Genomic DNA, 18,787 nt, shown 5'->3' on the forward strand with positions numbered 1-18,787 from the left:
GCTTTGTAATAAATTATCTCAGAAGCTACACCGCTGCACTCTCTCATTCTCCTGTTTCTGATTCTCATTCTTCTCTCTTTTTTTTCATCCATTTTGTCCACTAAAAAGAAGGAGAATGACAAGTGCTGCGGGCCTTCGGGGTAAGGCTTCTCATTCTCTCCTGAAAAACACCAGGAAGAAACGGGGTAATGAGAATCTTATGAAGTGACTCAGAATCGCTTTTGAAGCGAATAAGAATCGCTTTGAAAATTTTCATTTCTGCATTTTATTATGGCCTTGGAAATGGGAGAAACGGGCTGGTCGGATCTAGTTGCCAAAATACATCATTTAGATTTTCTCATTCTCATTCTCGGCAGCAAAAATAACTGGAGAACCCATTCATGAATGGTTGGTTCCATGTAGCAACTCATTCTCCAGCTTTCCCATCATTTGACCGCTAGCTCTCTCTCTCTCCACACACACAACACGAAAAGTTGGTGGGCCCATCTTTGAACAACGTAGGCCCCACCCATACCATGTCATAGGATAATCCAAACCGTCCATTTGATGGGCCATAAAACATCTTATGCAACCTCTATAGATTGTAGGGTTGTGATCATCATACGGAAATGATTTTTGGGGCACAACCTATTTACATTGTGGCCCATCAAATGGACGGCTCGCATCATCCTATGGTCTGGACGGTACACTTCATTTTCAAAAATATGGGTGGGGCCTAAATTAGTACGAACCACACCATAGGATGATCCAAACCATGGACGGCTTGGATCATCCTCTGTTGTGGACAGTACGCTTCAATTTGAAAAAATACCGGTGGGGCCCACGATTGGGCCTTAATGTTGCTGTACGACCAACTCCATAGGATTACCCAAACCATGGACGGCTTGGATCGTCCTATGTTATGGACGGGCCTTAATGTTACATTACGACCAACTCCATAGAATGATCCAAACCATTCATTGATGGGCCACAATGTAAATAGGTTGTGCCCCAAAAATCATTTCCATAGGATGATCACAACCCTACAATCTATAGAGGTTGCATAAGATGTAGTTTCTATTTAGATCGGAGGACTAGGATCAGCCTATGGAAATGATATTTTGGGACGCAACCTATTTACGTTTATGGCCCATCAAATGGACTGTTTGGATTATCTATTGTGTGGTATCGGCGGGGCCTATGTTGTTCAAAGATGGGCCCACGATTCCACCAACGGTTTCTGTTGGGCCCACCAACTGTTCCTGTTTTGAGAGAGAGACCGGTCAAATCGTGGGAAAGTGACGTGAATCCTAACGTTTAAGTTAGCCAGCCGTCAAGGGTAGCCGGGGGGGGGGGGGGGGGGGGGGGGGGGGGGGGGGGGGGATATCAGCGCCCATTCTACAATTGGGAAATATCAGCGCCCATTCTACACTTGGCCAAACAATTGGGATCACCTATGCCAACCATTCTCCGCATCCTTTATGTAATTACGTAATTATTGTTTTCACTTCGAGATTAAAAATCAAATTTGTCCCAAAATTACCATTGTTCTTCATATAACAGAAGACCAGAAGAAAAAAAGCTACGAGAAGAAACAAAATTAAGTACAAATTATATTTTCCCTTCACATAATAAGGCAAAATATATGTTTAAATGGCAAAGTTTATCTCCTCTATGGCAATCAAACATTGTGCAAAAGAAACCAAATTCCCTTGGATTAAAGACTAACCTGAAACTACTTCATGAACATTGTCACAGCAGCATGAATGGGACTATCGCGTACTGATACATGGTGCCGACGAATCAAGGAATGGGGCCCGCACCAAACCGATCTAGGATTTTTAGGAAAAAGGGTCTCACATAGCCGCATAATTGAAGGATTTTCGTGAAGGGGAGTGTCCTCATGCATCTGGGTCTGATGATGTATCTTGGGTGATTCCTGCAGTCAGTTCCAACCTATGTTGCATCAATATGGGTATGAGATTAGGAATCCGATACGGGTATCGAGTGTCAGATTCGGCAAACCTCAAAAAGAAAGATTCATGGATTCATTAAAATATTTTAATCAATTTTCAAATTTTAATTTTTTAGATAATAATAAGGCTATAACTAGTATATTGAAAATTTTAATAGGTTGAGTACCATGTCACACAAATATCGTTCACATGAATTTCTCGGCAAGGGAAAATCTCAGGTTATATATATTATTTTTTTTGGGTTTATATCGGAAAAAAATTGATAAAAATAGAATTATTAAAAATATATAAATATATAAAATTAAAGAAAATATTTAAAAAAAAAATGTTGTAAAAATATCGGGATAATATTGTGATATTATTGAAATATTTTGTGATAAAAATGAAAATATCACTATATTTTTAAAATCCCAGGATTATTTTGGGATTTTGTTGTTTTATCAAAATGTCTGGATAAAAACGTGAAATTTTGAGAATATCGGAGATATTTGTGACAGGTTGAGTAAACATAATGTTTTAGTTTCATATTTATAACTTAATATTTTGATGGATAAAAATCAAAACATGCGGTAATTATAAAGTTGTGGTAGTAGTATTCATAAAAGAACGGTAAAAGAGATCTAGAAGTGTCGCAAAGAATCCTAAAGTATTGGAATCCGACACGAGTGAAGAAAACGTGTAACATGGGTTCCAAAATATTCATAAAAGGAAAATTATCAAACTTACCCCTTGCATTTGTTTCGCTTCTTGGTGATGTTGAAATGCTGTTTCTTCCTTGTGCTCCTCGTCCTGCACCGGTCTGTCATCTTTCTGATTACTCTCTTGGGTTAAAAACTCGGAATCCACTTCTAGAGCCTGAGGCTGTTGATTAGAGTCTTCGTCAGTTGCATCATCATCATGCCCAGAGGACCCATTTTCACCCTTCTTTTGAAACTCTATCTCATTTTTACTCCTCTCCAGATTCTCTTGCTCAAAACTATGCAGTTGCTCAATATTCTCCAATTTGAATTCATCTCCTTGTTCTTCCACATCAGCGTCTACATCGGCCTCCGGCGAGTTGTCCAAGTAAGGCGATCCATCCTCTCTGCTAGGGTTATCCAAAAGGGAATTTCCCTGTCACAGAACATGAGATGAGATAAAAAAAGCTTCATCAAACAAAATGCCTACACAAATATAACATTTTATGAAGATGAAATTTTAAAGTATTAAGATGATGAAAGGTCAATGCAGCTCTAGATCCATTCTAAAGTTCAAATGACCATCTTTATTCTATTTTAATTGTCTTACAAAGTTGACAGTCCTATTCAATGGAATATTTATCTAGTTACGAGAAACAGCATATTCTTACTTTGATAAACTCACTAACATTGTTGATAGCCAGCAAACTCCAGAAGAAGATACAGAGCAACTGAGGCCATATTGCATGGTTCAAGGAGAACAATGTGACAGTTTCCATATTGTATGGTTCAAGGAGAACAATCTTAGATTCAGATCTAACAGTTTGATTTTTTTTTTTTGAAATTTGGATACGTTATGGCAACAGTAGAGTAGGATTTTCTCTCAAATTTTGGCCATGATCGGACAGTCGGATCAAGAAGGAGATTCAAGAAATGGTTACGATGATTTGTAAATTAGGAGGGAAATGCTATGGAATCACTCCATATCTCTGTAAGGCGTCCCACCCTTAGGTTGTGGCCTCGTACCATAATCTAGGCCTCTCACGTAGACGATCCAAGAATAGCTCTTGGAAGGAAGGCATCTCACCCATAAAGAATCTCTCTTGATCAAAAGAATCTAAGCTTCTCACCTAGTTGGAATCAAGAACCTCTCTTGATCAAAAGAAAAGGCATCTCACCCATAAAGAAACAGGAAATAAACTCAATTTTTTATTAATCACCATTGCATGAAAGGGCCAAAGGCCTTACAACTTATAGGCAAAGTAATTCCCACGAAATTCTAAGAAAGTGGGAATATAAACCTAGTTCTACTTGCCTGTTGCTATTAAAAACCCAATAAAGAGGAGCCACATGGCATTGGCTAACTTAGACCTCTTTAATTAGGCTACTTACACTACTATTAACACTCTTATTCTCCCTCTCAACCACACATTTACACTAGGCCACAACAAAGATGGTGACTTCTATACCTCATAAGAGAGAGCGTATTCAATATGTTATGGGTGTTTTTCATTTTCACCAATAAAAGACACTTAGATGCGGGTGCTTGCTTGTAGGATGCAGTTTCCAAGAACCAACAAGAACATATTCAACCAAACAATGGTGACACGGTTGTGCATGGTGCTAATTTTGAATGAAAATGCATTTGTTAGTTCTTACAAATTATGTTTAATCTCCATACAAAAGAACATCTAAACATCCAACTTTAGATGATAAATATGGTTGGACTGAATAAGAATTGAAGAATCCACCAAATTTCCCAATTCAAGTATTAGGCAAAAAATATCATTGGAGACTTCGGTAATAACCTCTTGCTTGAACTCTTGAGTCAGATTACCGTCATTTATCTCACTCTGATTATCGACCAGTTGAGCATTTCCCTCACGCTCCTTCCTGCGACGCCTTACAACACAGACAGCACACAAGCAATCGCTCTTGTGGTGGCTGATTCTGCATAGGAAAAATGGCACATTAGAAAAAAACAATGAGAACTCTTCATCCCAAACTCCTCAATAACAGAAGGACTTCCATCTCATATTGAATGCTTATCAAAGAAAATTAACAAAAGTGTCATATGCATCTCAATTAAATTAATATAGCAAGAATATAAATAAATAAAACCATTAATTGATCTACGAGAAAAGCAAAAACTAGCAACAAACTTTTTAAGTATATACTCCTGTTCAATTTGGATTGTGCATTCCAATCAACAAGGATTTTGTGTTTGTGTGGTGGTCCCAGAATTGAACCGAGGGTCCAACTATCTTTCTTTCAATTGGATCAATTTCAAGCAAGTATAGAGAGAGAGAGAGAGAGAGAGAGAGAGTGCCTCAATAAATGGAGAGGAGAAGAGATAGAACTCCAGGACATCACACCACTAGACATGATGGTCTCACACAAAGGAGAGATTAATAACTCAATTCAAGATCATTTAGAGAGGAGAAGCTCTTCCAAAGTAGCAAACATGCTTTCATTCATAAAAGCATGGTTTTTATTTAGAGAGGACGGTTTGTGCTTTTATAGAAAAAGTTAAGAAAAAACGCATTTAAAGGGAAAATATACAGGATTCACATTTTAAAGAGATAACGATAGGTCAGATTTGCCCGAAAAACAGGATTAGTGCGGGGTATGGCTGCGACAAGAATCCGGATGTGTCCCACGTGAATCCAAGTCGGATTCACATGTCGAAACGTGTCAACGCAGATTCAGCACGGTGGGGCAAAGAATCCATGCAACACACGTCAATTGTAGTTACTGTACAGGCGATGACCATGATAGATAGAAAAAAGGCCTTGAAAAAATAAATCTAAAATAGTTCAAGTCATATTCATAGGCAACTAATACAGCACTGAGTTCAGGAATCGAAATACTAAGTACTGGCTTTGTTACCCTGATAACTTTGATAAACTGGAGCAAATGGCTTGCCTGATCCAAATTACCAGCCATGATTAAAATATATAAGACCAATAAAATACACGAAAATAGGCAAGGATACCCCCCTTGTGAAAGGAGTAAAAAAGATTAAAAAAAATCATTTTATAAACAGTATATACAGCAAGATTTTAAAGTATCCACATGACATTCTTCACATCCTAGTTCATTCTTTCTCTATTTACAAGAAGACAAGACAAACAAAAAGGGCACAACTGCAAGGAGATCCTAAATGCCCAGATGATTGATAAGAACAAGAAAAAAAAAGGAGAAAGGGCAAGGTCTAGAATGAGAAATTAATGCCAACGGCTTATGTAGTATGCAGGGTCAAAGCAATGCATGCTGGAGCTGGAACATAAAGAGGACAACTAACAAATCTGAAGCCACATCAAGAATTTCAGATGGCGGCCCAGTGCACGAGGCTCCTGCCATTGCGGGGTCTGGGGAGGGCTAGATGTACGCAGCATTACTAAATCCATACATCAAGAATGTCAAATAGCAGGCCGAGCATCCAAATGTGAGAGAAAGTACCGTAAAATTGCAACGGCGCACACTACGAATATCTCAATTGTAAATGTTAGAACAGCTTACAAAGTCTAACAATCATGACAAGGTTCAGCGGGCACCAAGAAGATAAAATAGTAGATGAATTTTGAAAACCTATAAGAACAGAAAATTCAAAGTTTCGAACAAATGTTGTAATGACAATAATTCCCAGTGACGTCGTAGGAATCTGGTACTCTATCTTTATTCTTCTTAAGGATAATATAGGGTTTGTCCCTTTCATAATAAAGCCACAGATTGATACTAAGGCCACATTAAAGCAACAATCATAGCCCCCAATTCTGAAAACACTTTTTTCTGATTCCATTTAGATTAATTGAAAAAATATTATAGAACTACTACAAGAAAATGTATTGGCTTTCATAGAACTACTACAGCACAAAAGAAATAACCCAAGCAAAAGAGGACACAGACCCATAGCGTCGGCGCATCTTATGTTTTGTAGAATTGCTTTTCACATGCACCTTTTCTTGATTAGATGGTACAGCATCCTCTAATTGCTTACTTTCAATACCTGCTAAAAAGGTTCCCGATCAATGTCACTATTAAGTTAACGAAAATTTTGTTAAACAAAGTTGAAGAAAATAAAATAAGCAAATAACATAATACAACACAATTATATATGACCTGCATAGAGGTTGTAAAAATAGAAGACTAGAGCACACTGCCTGGTGTACATGAGCAAACAAAAACACAAGCAACATGGGCTATTGAGGCATGCATAGCTTATTCTGGATGAGAAGCTCCTGGAAGCAAAGTATACAAGTAGGTATGCAAATGTATTAGAACAAAACTAGGGGAGGGAGGAGACAATATTTTTTCATGTTGAGACAAATGATTAAGAACCAAATGTGAGATATCCATCCATACAGTGCTGGAATGATCAAATTAGGCATGAAACCGTCATTTATTAGATTTTACATCGTTACAACAACACATCTCAATTGATAAGGCTAGATAATAAGAAGTGGATGCACATGGAAAGAATCACAAGACAAGGGGACAGCACCAAGAAGAAAAAACAATGGCAAAACAAGAATGAAAAAACATGGATCTAAATGACAAGATCTCAAGCAACAGTTTGTCAACTAGGCAGGCTGGAAGGTTGCATGGTACGCCTAACATCATGACCAGAATAGCAATGGCAGGCATCAAATTCAAATAAGATAGAGGTAAAACTCTCTGATAACTGTCTGATGTGATCTCTCTAGAGTAGTGTTCAAAATCTTGTCAAGACGAGGGTAAAACTCTTCACTTTATGAACGGTTTTCCCCAATTTTTATCTATTTCGCCTTCACAATCTGATGCACTCCATCGTCACCAGTGTCTACATCATCAAAGATGTAGACCTCGGAAGTTATCAACGGCCTGCTTACCATCAGTAATTGGCGCCCTGTTTTTGTCAATCTTGACAGCTAGGGTTGTTGCGTAGAAGTGTAGAACAACCTCATGTTGGGGTTGAAGATGAAGCGGGTCAGTATGTAAGGAGGATGGAGCATCCTATGGTTGTTAAAACCTATGCAAAGAGAACCAAGATACGGCCTGTTCGTGACCCAGATTTGGACCCGCGACATTAGCTAAAGAAGGGAAAAGCAACGAGAACCAAGATAGGGACTGGTCACAATACTATTCACATCACTGCTCACGACACTATTTTCGTCACTGCTCAAGATACTATTCATAAGATTTTGTAGGGAGCTTTAAGTGAGGGTATTTGTCAAAAGGAAGGAGTTTAGTTTAGGATTTTAAAGTATTGTAGGTTCTTTTGTTTCTCTATGTATGTGTGATTGAGTTTAGGTTTTGGAAAAAGTTTTGCATCTTAGGAATATGAAAGAGGTTAGGGTCTTGCTGCCTATTTTTCTTGTTCGTGAGATTTCCTTGGAGAGAAAACTCCAACATTGGGAAGATTTTTGCAGCAATTTCTACAGGATTTGTGTGGGTTTGATCTACTGTTATAATCGACCCAGCTTAGATCTATTTTCCGATGTCAAGAAAAAGGAAGACAGAAATAGAAGATGAGAAGAAGGAAGAAACAATAGAGAGGAATCTCCAACCCCACAACTTACTTTCTTGTTATAAAATTATAATTACAAAAGATGCCACTAGACCCATATATGTTCGACCCATCCTGCAAATGTAACTAACATAGAGACAATACTTAAAAATGGTAATCCAAATGAACATTAAACTATTCTCAACTCTTAACAGGACAGTGCAGTTTTCTGAAGCTGTTGGAGTTAACTTTCACATTCTTTTGCATAAATATAAAATCTCATGGAATGACTCTGTTCATACCTTTTATCCTTCCATCTAAAATTGGATTTTGAAAAGTCTTCAGCTTGGATGTTAGTACATCTATCTTTCTTCTACTTCCTACTTCAGGAGCTTTGTCCCTTTCATGGTCATCTTCTTGTTGCCAACATTCTAATGAGCCGGAATCTTGATCAAAAGAAGCATCTGCATTCCCAAATTGCATCTTAATTTCAGATAAGTCCAGAAAATTAACTAATAACAGCCATCTAAATTTTATTTTACAACAGAACACTAGTATCATAACTAGGAGAACCAGGGCTCACACACAAGCAAGAGCGATGGGTATCAAGAAGAGGGCAATATGAGGTAATAAACTTGATATATTTGTCCAGAATGTTGATTCAATGGCATCAATACAAGCCTAAACGAAGATAACCATGTATCGGGCACAAAAAATAAAAGATTGGTCGAATTTGTTATACATAGTTACACATGATATGTAGAACTCCGTTAACAAGCATGAAATCACCTTTACTATCATCAAGCAAATCAATGAAAACCAACTGAGAATTAGTTTAGATTTAATCATCCAAAAACACTGACCATTATCCCTCTTCAGTGGATCACAGTACAACCCAGCTGCCATCCAATGCTTTGTAAAATTCTTTTTCACACGTTTCATAAGGTCGAGAATATAATCACCCTTATTGTTGTACCTATAACAGTTCTCCCAAATAAACTGCACATCTCTAAAAACATCCTCTGAATTCATGTACTTGTCACCAAGTTGGAGATGATTGCATATTGTGCTGAAGTCCATAGGAGTCTCTATAATATCAAAATAATCCTGGCCCCACAAAACTGCATATCAGTCCATTAAACAAGATAGAACAGATGAAAACAAAAATTATAGCAATGAATTGCATATTAATCATTTGGCCATAGGGTCGAGGCCGCAGCTCAACTGGATGGTGCATCGTGTCGCATATATATATACAGAGAGAGAGAGAGAGAGAGAGAGAGAGAGAACGGTTTCTACACACTAGTGTAGATAATTTATCTACGCACTAGCTTAAAATACAGTGGAGGGCATATTGTTTGGGTGATCCAAACCATTCATTTGATTGGCCCTGACATAGATAGGGTGTCCACAAAAAATCAGCTCCATAGGATCATCCCAACACTATGATTTGTGGAGGTAAAATGGACGTGCATAAACCTTCACAAATCTGTCCATTTTTTGCCTCCACGGTTCGAAGGGTTAGGATGATCCTATGGAGCTGATTTTTTGTGGACACCCTATCTTTGTGAGGGCCAATCAAATGAATGGTTTGGATCACCCAAACAATAAGGGCCTCCACTGTATTTTAAGCTACTGTGTAAATAACTTATCTACACTTGTGTGTAGAAACCGTTTTCTCATATATATATATATATATATATATATATATATATGGATTTGCTAGGGACCATCGCAGAAGGCATTTTGCGGACTGGCTGTTGCATGAGAGAGCAGCCACTTAGGCTCACTTTTTGTCTTATTCATTTAATTCATCCTATGTGGCTGCTCTCTCATGCAAGAGCCGATCTGCAAAATGCCTTCTGCGATGGTCCCTAGCAAATCTCATACATGTGTGTGTGTGTGTGTGTGTTTGTGTGTGTGTGTGTGTGTAGATATAGATATAGACACACACACACACACACACACATAGGGAGATTATATATAATTGTATATACACATACATAGAGGATTATATTCACAATGCCATGCTCCAATCTGTCTCTTTGATCCTAGCGCTTCTCCTACTAGTACAACTGTTGTTCCTATTGTTCCTTATGATACATCAGATTTTGTTGTTCATATTGTTTCTAGTGACTCTAATTTACTCATAGCATTGAAACGGAGAGAGATCTTCTCCTATTAGAACAACTGTTGTTCCTATTGTTCCTTATGATACATCAGATTTTGTTGTTCATATTGTTTCTAGTGACTCTAATTTACTCATAGCATTGAGAAACAGGGAGATATCTTGTACAGTTCATCCAATTTCACAATTTAAATCTTGTGAGTGTTTCTATAGTCCCTATAAAGCCCTTGTTGCAGCCCTTCTCATAGTGTTCCAAAAATATCGGATGAGGCAATGGCGCACTACGAATGGAAGAAGAAATGTTTGCCTTAGAGAAAAATCATAACTGGGACTTGATCGCATTACCGGAAGGAAAACGATCAGTAGGATACAGATGGATTTATACTGTGGATTATAAATCAATGGAAAGGTGGAGAGATATAAAGCTTGCCTTGTGGAAAATGGATATACTCAGAAGCATGGGGCTGACTATTTAGAGAGTTGGTCTGGTTAAAGGATATACCCATTGGCATCAGCTAGTTGTGAGTTGATATTTTTTTTTAAATGGTTGTGAGTTGATCTGGTTAAAGGCAGTAGTACTATATGACTTGGGTGTTCCTATATATTATTCAATGCCATTATTCATATTTTCCCTTGCTAAGTGTATCATTGTAATCTCTCTCTCTCTCTCTCTCTCTCTCTCTCTCTCTCTCTCTCTCTCTCTCTCTCTCTCTCTCTCTCTCTCTCGATTTACAACACCCATATAGATGTGTAGGCACAACATATCGTGTTGTGGTTTCAAAAAAAAAACATATCTTGTGGGACATTATAGGAGATAAACATATCGTGTCAGGACATGATAGGATAGGATATTGATGCTCATACAAATTCTTAATGGATACTTATGTTGGTCAAAATATGCTTCATGGTTTAAACATATGACCCTCTCTTGAAATTAACTGTCATGCTTTTTTCTTTTCAAATGATATATTTGCAGTTATAATTTTAAAACTAGTACACCACCACCCAATGTGGTCTAGCCAGTCAATATACTCATAAACTGAACACTCGGCATGTGGAAACAGTGGATTAAAGGCTATACTTACAGGTATTCCCAGAGCAATGGGATTCACTGGAGCATTGAAGGGCTCAGCTGCATCCATTTTCATGATTTTCTTAATCACCTAACAAATAGACAGTGGAAAAAGTATTTTGACATCTATTAGATAAGGAATCGAAAAAATGAAATATTAGGAATCGAAAAAATGTACAGAGTGTTATTTTCTAACTTACTCCAAGGGCCGTAATCAGTTCTTCCTTATTGTATCTATAATCCTGATGAGGTAACTTTGTTTCTCTTTGGTGTGATTCCCTGGGTGTTGCTAAATCTATGGTCTTTTCAATGTCTAAGAGAGCATGGGTCCTCTCACCCTGCGTCTGTACAGAACTATTTGGATTATTCATATATTTGTCTTGCATGATGACACTTGTAGAACCTAAAACCCTTGAAGATTTGATCTTTACAGTGCCTGCTTTCCTTGATGTGTTTTCCTCCTTTTTCTCCATGACTTCACTGTGCTTCTCTAATGCCATCTGTGGGTTGTTCTTATCCATATCATTTGGCATTTGTGAATCTGAAAACGTATGGTGAGGTTCTAACATTTTTGAGGACTTAAGCTTCACTTTAACACGCCCATGTCCAGATTGCCCAGCTGGCTTATTATTCAATCCATCGGTACCTGTACTTATAGCATTGCTTAGTTTATCAGGCCCAGGTGAGGGTGCTTCAATATCAATAGTAGAATTCAGTTGACCATCATCAATGTCATCGAAACCCGAATTATCTTGTGTGTTTAAACTAACAAGATTTGGGGCAATATCATTCGAAACCAAGACCAGTTCTTTTCGCTTCCCCTTTTTATCACCAGCTCTAGGGCCCCGCTTGCGTTTCATGGTCCCACTTGTCACCTGAAGAAAAAACTCTTCAGAAGATGGATTTACTTAAGAGTGAGTAAATTCAACTTTCCAACAGTCACCATAAGCAAATATGGTTAATAAGACATTATCTTGAATGATAAAAAATAAACTGAAGTGCCCATCACAAAACCAAAAGGAAATATGCACATGCAAATATTCTGAAACCATCCAACAGATTCTCTAGTGGATTTAGAAAGAAACTACCAAGAAAAAGAAATGTTTAAAGAAACATTCTGGTAACGAGATTTTTAATTCTACAGTGGATCAAATTGTCAAAATCTGATGATGAAATCAATAGAATGTAGAGACTCTCACTTTGTTTCTGCATCGCTTCTCCAATGCTGACATTTAATCAGTCTGACAACAAACATCTCATCTGGTTTGAAGAATTTTGAAAACCAACGCGAAAGTGGGTATATTCATGTGCTTTTTGCATGTGTATAAAGCTGAGTTCTCAGGAAAGTTTGCAATTATTGGTATCTGCTAACCAGTGATAATTGACAGTTTTGGATTATAGAAATTGAACTCTTGAGAGAGTAAACACCAAAATGCAGAACAGCAAGGACAAAGTGTATACCAAACAAAGATAAGAAAAGCAAACTAACAATAGTCGAAGCCACCACTTTCCGTGTTTCCCAAACAATATATCATATCACCAAGATGAGAATATTTGGAAGAAAAACCATAATCTCCCTTAACCAGCAACAACTAGCTACATCATAAAGAGCAAGGCCAATAACAGTCCATTTTACTTTTTTTTTTTTACTTGTGATTCCCAGTTCCCACCATAACATGTGGCACATGTGTGCGGTGATCGGGACCGCTGATCTGGATACCACAGTGTGCTTGCAGATTCCATGCCAAACAAATAGCTCAAGCCCCTTGATTAAAAAAAAAAAGGAACCATTTAGTAGCCCACCAGAACAGTAGAATCGATTACCGTATATCTCTGGCGGGGCCTATTAGGTAAAAAATATCTTGTAGGCGCCAGTCCATGGCCGAACTCCTTTCATAAACAAAAATATATAAAGAACTGCCAGAGCGAGAATCAAAAGCGGGAATCGAAGGCTCCCAGGGAAGAATCCTGCTTCCTTGAAAGAAAAAAAACCAGAGGAAAAGCGGGGGGGTGTAGGGGAGGAGTGACCAAGTTCAGAGCATCCTCGTACAGAATAACAATGAGGTGTGCCTTTATTGCATGGGTAATCTACAGTATCAATCTGAGCTAACTACTTGGCGGGTCTCATCATGGATCTCACATGGCCAAAAATCATGCTGATCGGACTATCCTAGCTATCCAATGAAATGTATTTTTGGATGTCAAATGCATATCCCTGCCAATACTTTTTTTCCATTGGGCAATCCATTTGTAGATTGTCCATTCCAAATGACTTTGGCATTAGAGATCCAAGATAGGACCCACAAGATGGACACTCTGGATCAATCAAAGTCGGCGACCAGCCTATGCAACACAAGAAACCCCTCATTATTCTATCATAACAAGGACGTCTTCTCCATATAGAATTTCTCCAAATGACTGGAATAAGAAACTATAGTTTCTGTTTTATTTTTCATGTCCATGCTTGCTTAAACAGTAATTCCAGCAAAAAATAAAAACCAGAAAACTTAAGAAGTAGAAACCCTACCTCTCTTCATAGGGGGCAGTTGAGAGAGAGAGAGAGAGAGTAAATATCAAAACCAGCATCAGACTCAAAGCATAAAAATCGCACATATATCTCAAATTTCTGTTCTAGTAAAAATAATATCAATGCTATCTTTCAGTTTTCTTTTCTCAAGCGATGAATTTGATGTGTAATGTCACAACCAGTTTTCCTCCTTTAGATTATTTCTATTATAGTAGGTTTCCTTATTTCCTTTTCTACTGATTTCTATTTCCTATTTTGCTCTCGCTAATTCCCCCCCTTTTTTTTTTGAATAGCTCTCTCCCTAAGGCTCCGTTCACTTGTTTTCCCGGGAAAGGAAAAGAAAAGGTTTCCCGAGAATCTGACGTGGCAAAAAGGAAAAGAAATCCCGAAAAATTGTACAGGAAAAGGTTTCCCGCACCTGTTCACTTGCGCAGGAAATTCCGGGAAACTGTGCAGGAAATGGTTTCCCGCGCTTGTTCACTTGCGCTGAAAATCCCGGGAAATTTAGAATTTTCAGCTTATGAAATTAAGTGCTTAAAATCCCGGGAAATTTATAATTTTCAGCTTATGAAATTGGTGGGTTGGATTTTCTGGGCTTTGGTATGTCATAGAATCTATTGCCAGACCCATAGCTTCTATAACTATCTGGTTCCATCATGTCAGGAACAACATATGATGTTTTCAAATAGTCAGTATCAGGCTATCAACAAACTCAGAAAATCAACAACTAATAATCAAATAATTTATCTAGGAATGTCAATGCTAACACATACAAAGAAAGAAAAGTGCTGTAAAGAATCAGTTCTTCAGCAAGTCACATGATATTGAGTTGAACAGAGAAATTCAAATGAAGATTGCATGTTAAACAAAAGACATGGTGGATGATACCATTTAAAGTGGGATGGGTGATCAAGATCATAAAAATAGCAGAGAAAGAGCCCATTTAGGTGTACAATCCAATTGCATCCATTTTGAGTGCAACTTGTGTATAAATTTGCAGTCTTAAAAAAACACAGTTGCCATTTTCGGGGTAAATTTTCAGGTTGCCAAATTACACCCAAATGCAAGTGGGTTACAGAACTAAACTGACCCAAAGACACTGGTTTAGATATCACAGTCTAAAAGGTAAGGACCAGTTATTTGTTTTAAAAGGTAAGGACCAGCCATAGAAATGGGAAAAAATTTCAAATCCTGGCTAAAATGGGATTGTGATCTAGTCCTGGGAGCCCAAGGGTTGCACACTTTGGGAGATATTACTTGGAATTTTTCCCAATCTAATTCAATTTTCATTGAATGGCAAAAGAGTGACTATTAAGGGAAAAGGTGGAAGAAGTGTGACTACGATCAGCAATCATCGTATGAAAAAGCTATTGCAAAAGGAGCATGATATCTTTGTAGTGCAGCAGAAATTCCTAGAGTTTACGACTAATCAAACTTGGGGACAAGGTTGAAATTAAGTGCGGGAGAATGTTACAACCAGTTTTTCTTCTTTCGTTATTTCTATTGTAGTAGGTTTTCTTATTTCCCTTTCCCTTTTTTATTGATTTCTATTTCCTATTTTGGTCTCCCTATAGATTTTGTATGGCTATTCAGCAAGGAAATAATCGCAAGTACTTCAGCGCATTGAAGGCTTGAGCTTTCTCAAATTAACTCACTGTTTTCCTCTTTCTCTATCATCTTCTTCTCTATTTTCTATTTTGAAGTTCTATCATGTGCATACTATTATGGTGTTTATGGGGTAGTTGTAATGTAGTTATTATGTGTTTATGGCTTATGTGTTTTAGGGTAGTGGGTGTTAGTTGTTGATGATATGTAATGTAAGTGGACAAATGGATTGACGATGTGTAATTACCTTTGTTCTTGTATTTAAACAATTGTATTACAATAAAAATGAGAAACTTTGGCAACAAAAAAACATTGTTTTAGTAGAGTCATAGTTCCTCTCAAATTGAAAGTCTAGGAGGTCCGGTCGCCTCGAATGAATGAACCCTTCTCCTCTCTCTTTTTTTCTATCTTTTTTCTTTGCTTATTTGTGTTACGGCCAATTACACACATAATAAAATGAAGGGATTTCCTAGTCAATTTCACAAAAAGCCATTTCGCGGCTGACTTTTGCATGCGAGAACAGCCACCTCAGATGAATTAAATGAATAAGACAAAATCTTCTAAAAAGTGAGCCTGTGTGGCTGTTCTATGATGCGAAAGTCAGCCGCGAAAGGGCTTTCCGCAAAATTGCCGAGCAAAATCCCTAGAATTAAATAATGGCAGCTAAATTAACGAACCAGGTGCAGAATTACAGCCCATAAATCAAAATCGCAAAAACCCTAATCTTTCTTTCTCTCAACCAATAAATAATCGCCCCAACGAGAAATTAGCATTTCATTCTGCTGATAGACAACGATGATTCTAGTCTTGAGAAAGGAATGGTTAGGATTAGGGTTTAGGCTTATATATAGATTGGTATTCCGCCATGAGCGTCGCAAAGAAAGCAAACGAATCAAAAAGGGGGAAAAACACGAGAGAAAGAAAAGACGAGGAGGGAGGGATTTTAGTACCTTGAAAAAATTTGTCCTCGGAAGAAGATGTGAGACTCTCTCCGCGCGCTTTTTTACAGGTTCCGGTGAAGTATAACGGGATTTAAAAGTGAAAAAAGAGGGGAGGGCTTGGCTTTTATTAACCTGTGCCTAGGGGTGAAACTCGGGTCGGGTTTAACCCAAAAAAAAAAAAAAAAATCGGTTCGGGATGGGTGTGGCTCGGTTCGGGTTTGGTTTGGGTTTTCCTAACCCTGGTTGAGTTCAGGTTGGGTTTGGGTTGAGGGTTAGGGCTAGCCGACGCAAGTGAAATCCGACTTTTTTTAATTTTATCTTTATTATTTTTAGTCTTTAGTATGCTTAAAAACTCGGGTTGGATCGGGTTGGGACAGGTTGGAACTCAGGTTCGGTTTGGAAAAATGGTTTTGGGTTGGGTTGAACCTCGGGTCTGATCAGGTTCTGGTTGAGTAAATGGTTCCTCGGATCGGGTTCGTGGTGGCCTCAACTCCACCCGAGTTGCACCCCTACTTGAGCCCTGTTTGGATTGCAAGGAAAATATATCTGATAGAAAATATTTTCTTGGGAAACTATACAAATACGGTTAATTTAGAGGGATATTATCCCTGTAAATAGAAATTGACTAGAATTGGTTCAATTTAACTTTCTTTGTGTGAAAAAAAAGAGGTAGAAATATTTAGAAATATTTTTCCTTTCCAAAATTTTCCAATAAAAATAAAATGCAATCCAAACATGACCTTAGGAGATTGATATTTGGACCTTATGCATAATCTAAAACAATGGTGCCCACTCCATCAAAACAAAACAGTGGGGCCCACCCTATGCATGGCCTTGGGGTTGAGATTGTGGGACCCACCCACCCCCCGGGCCCCACATCAAAACATGAGGGAAAATGGGGGGGGGGGGGGGGGGGGGCATCAGATGCATGGGTTTTGAGTGGCGTGGGTATAGAGCCGGCAAACGGGTAACCCGTGCGGGTACAGACCCAGCGGGTACGGGTAAAATATACCCGCGATTCTGTGGGTAGCCATACCGTGATTCTGCGGGTAGCCATTTCATGTACCCATACCCCACTCGGGCGGGTACGGGTAAACCCGCGGGTAACCCGCCAAATTTTGGAGTTCTACCCCTAAGCCAGGGATTTCTAAGCTTCCAACCATGAAGCACCCAAAATTTGCCTAAATTTTTTTTTTTTTTATCAAAATAAACCACCCAAAAATCTTATATAAAACAAACTCGAAAAATATCAGACTTTTATTGAGATAAGCAACCCAGAAAGGTATGATTTCGGTCAAGTTAAACAACCAAAAAATGAGGGATCTTTTTTCAATATAAGCATCTAAATATCAAACGAAAAGCAGCCTACAAATCTCATATTTTTCAAAATAAACAACCCACAAATCCGAAAAAAAATTCTTAGATATGAGGGTTGCGATGAGAGGAGTTGGGTCGAGAGGTTTTGAATGACATAATAGTAAGTTAGGGTTTCTTTTTCATTTTTCCCTTGCAAAAAAAGAAAAATAAATAGGGGAAAGACTTCAGAAAAAATAGGGGAGAGAGATGACCTTTGTACAAGATGGGAGAATGTCCTGGAGCCTTTGGGAGAGGGTTTTAGTGGGAGGGAAAGGGTTGGAGAAGACAATCTTGAGGTCGGCGAAGGTTGAGAGGTTTCAGGCATGATCGGCGACACTTCTCATTCTTGCCTAAAGAATCGGGCGGAAACGGAGTGACGAGAAATTTTAGAAACGGTTATTTATCACTCTGAGGAAGCATATTTTTTAGTCGACAAAGTAGCAGAAATTTTGGAAACGGACCTTAGCGGGTCACGCAGCTGAACATGATTTTTGAGATTTTTTTTGGCTTTCGTCATTCTCCACCCCCCAAAAAAGGGGAAAATCCCGTGAAAGAATAGTTGCCGAACACACCGTGGCTGTGGAGTTGAAAAGTTGAAAATGAAGAATGAAAAGTTGAAAATGAATTAACCCTAGTTTTTACTTTTGACCGGTAACCCATGGGCAATAAGACCCGACCCAGACCCACCTACTGGTCACGGGTGCGGACCGGGTGTTGGTATATTTTTGACAGGTAAAAATATTTGTACCCGTACCCGCAAATCTTGCAACGGGCCGGGTGTACATGCGGGTACGGGTTCAATTTTGCCGGGTCTGCGTGGGTAAGACCTCCCTATTGTTGATTAGGTATCTTTAGTGACACACACACACACTTTCCTCATCATTTTAAGCACCACAAATAGTAGGGTTGGGATGATCCTGTGGAGCTGATTTTTTTTGGACACCCTCTCTATGTCTGGGCCCCTCAAATGAATGCTTTACATCACCCAAATAAGGTGGGCCCCTCAAATGAATGCTTTACATCACCCAAATAAGGTGA

At 38.4% G+C, this 18,787-nt stretch overlaps 1 protein-coding gene across 3 annotated transcripts; it reads right to left on the bottom strand.

The window, feature by feature from the left end:
• Positions 1-1,579: 1,579 nt before the first annotated feature.
• Positions 1,580-16,548, bottom strand: LOC143889419 (DNA-binding bromodomain-containing protein). Of its 3 annotated transcripts, none has more exons than XM_077393617.1 (9): positions 16,403-16,548; positions 11,521-12,195; positions 11,334-11,411; positions 8,984-9,227; positions 8,423-8,584; positions 6,542-6,641; positions 4,441-4,582; positions 2,682-3,068; positions 1,580-1,918 (listed from the first exon to the last, which is right to left on the bottom strand). In XM_077393617.1, the coding sequence occupies exons 2-9, from the start codon at positions 12,178-12,180 to the stop codon at positions 1,715-1,717; spliced, it is 1,977 nt and encodes a 658-aa protein (XP_077249732.1). In that variant the 5' UTR covers positions 12,181-12,195; positions 16,403-16,548; the 3' UTR covers positions 1,580-1,714. The 3 variants fall into 3 exon arrangements, with proteins under 3 accessions (XP_077249732.1, XP_077249730.1, XP_077249731.1); XM_077393615.1 differs by having other exon boundaries at positions 6,542-6,644; XM_077393616.1 differs by lacking the exon at positions 16,403-16,548 and adding an exon at positions 16,130-16,345 and having other exon boundaries at positions 6,542-6,644.
• Positions 16,549-18,787: the final 2,239 nt, after the last annotated feature.

Source organism: Tasmannia lanceolata, unplaced genomic scaffold (genome assembly GCF_043159265.1).
Source record: "Tasmannia lanceolata isolate RefF3 unplaced genomic scaffold, GAP_Taslan_0.1 ptg000013l, whole genome shotgun sequence".
NCBI lineage: Eukaryota > Viridiplantae > Streptophyta > Magnoliopsida > Canellales > Winteraceae > Tasmannia > Tasmannia lanceolata.

What these genes read in the sequence shown, in the direction of transcription:
- LOC143889419 (XM_077393615.1), bottom strand. Translation starts at nt 12,180, where the DNA reads ATGAAACGCAAGCGGGGCCCTAGAGCTGGTGATAAAAAGGGGAAGCGA. An exon ending in CCATTGCTCTGGGAATACCT is followed by an intron (nt 9,228 to 11,333) that starts GTAAGTATAGCC and finishes TTGTGGGGCCAG; the next exon opens with GATTATTTTGATATTATAGA. An exon ending in CTCAAGAGTTCAAGCAAGAG is followed by an intron (nt 3,069 to 4,440) that starts GTTATTACCGAA and finishes GTTCTGTGACAG; the next exon opens with GGAAATTCCCTTTTGGATAA.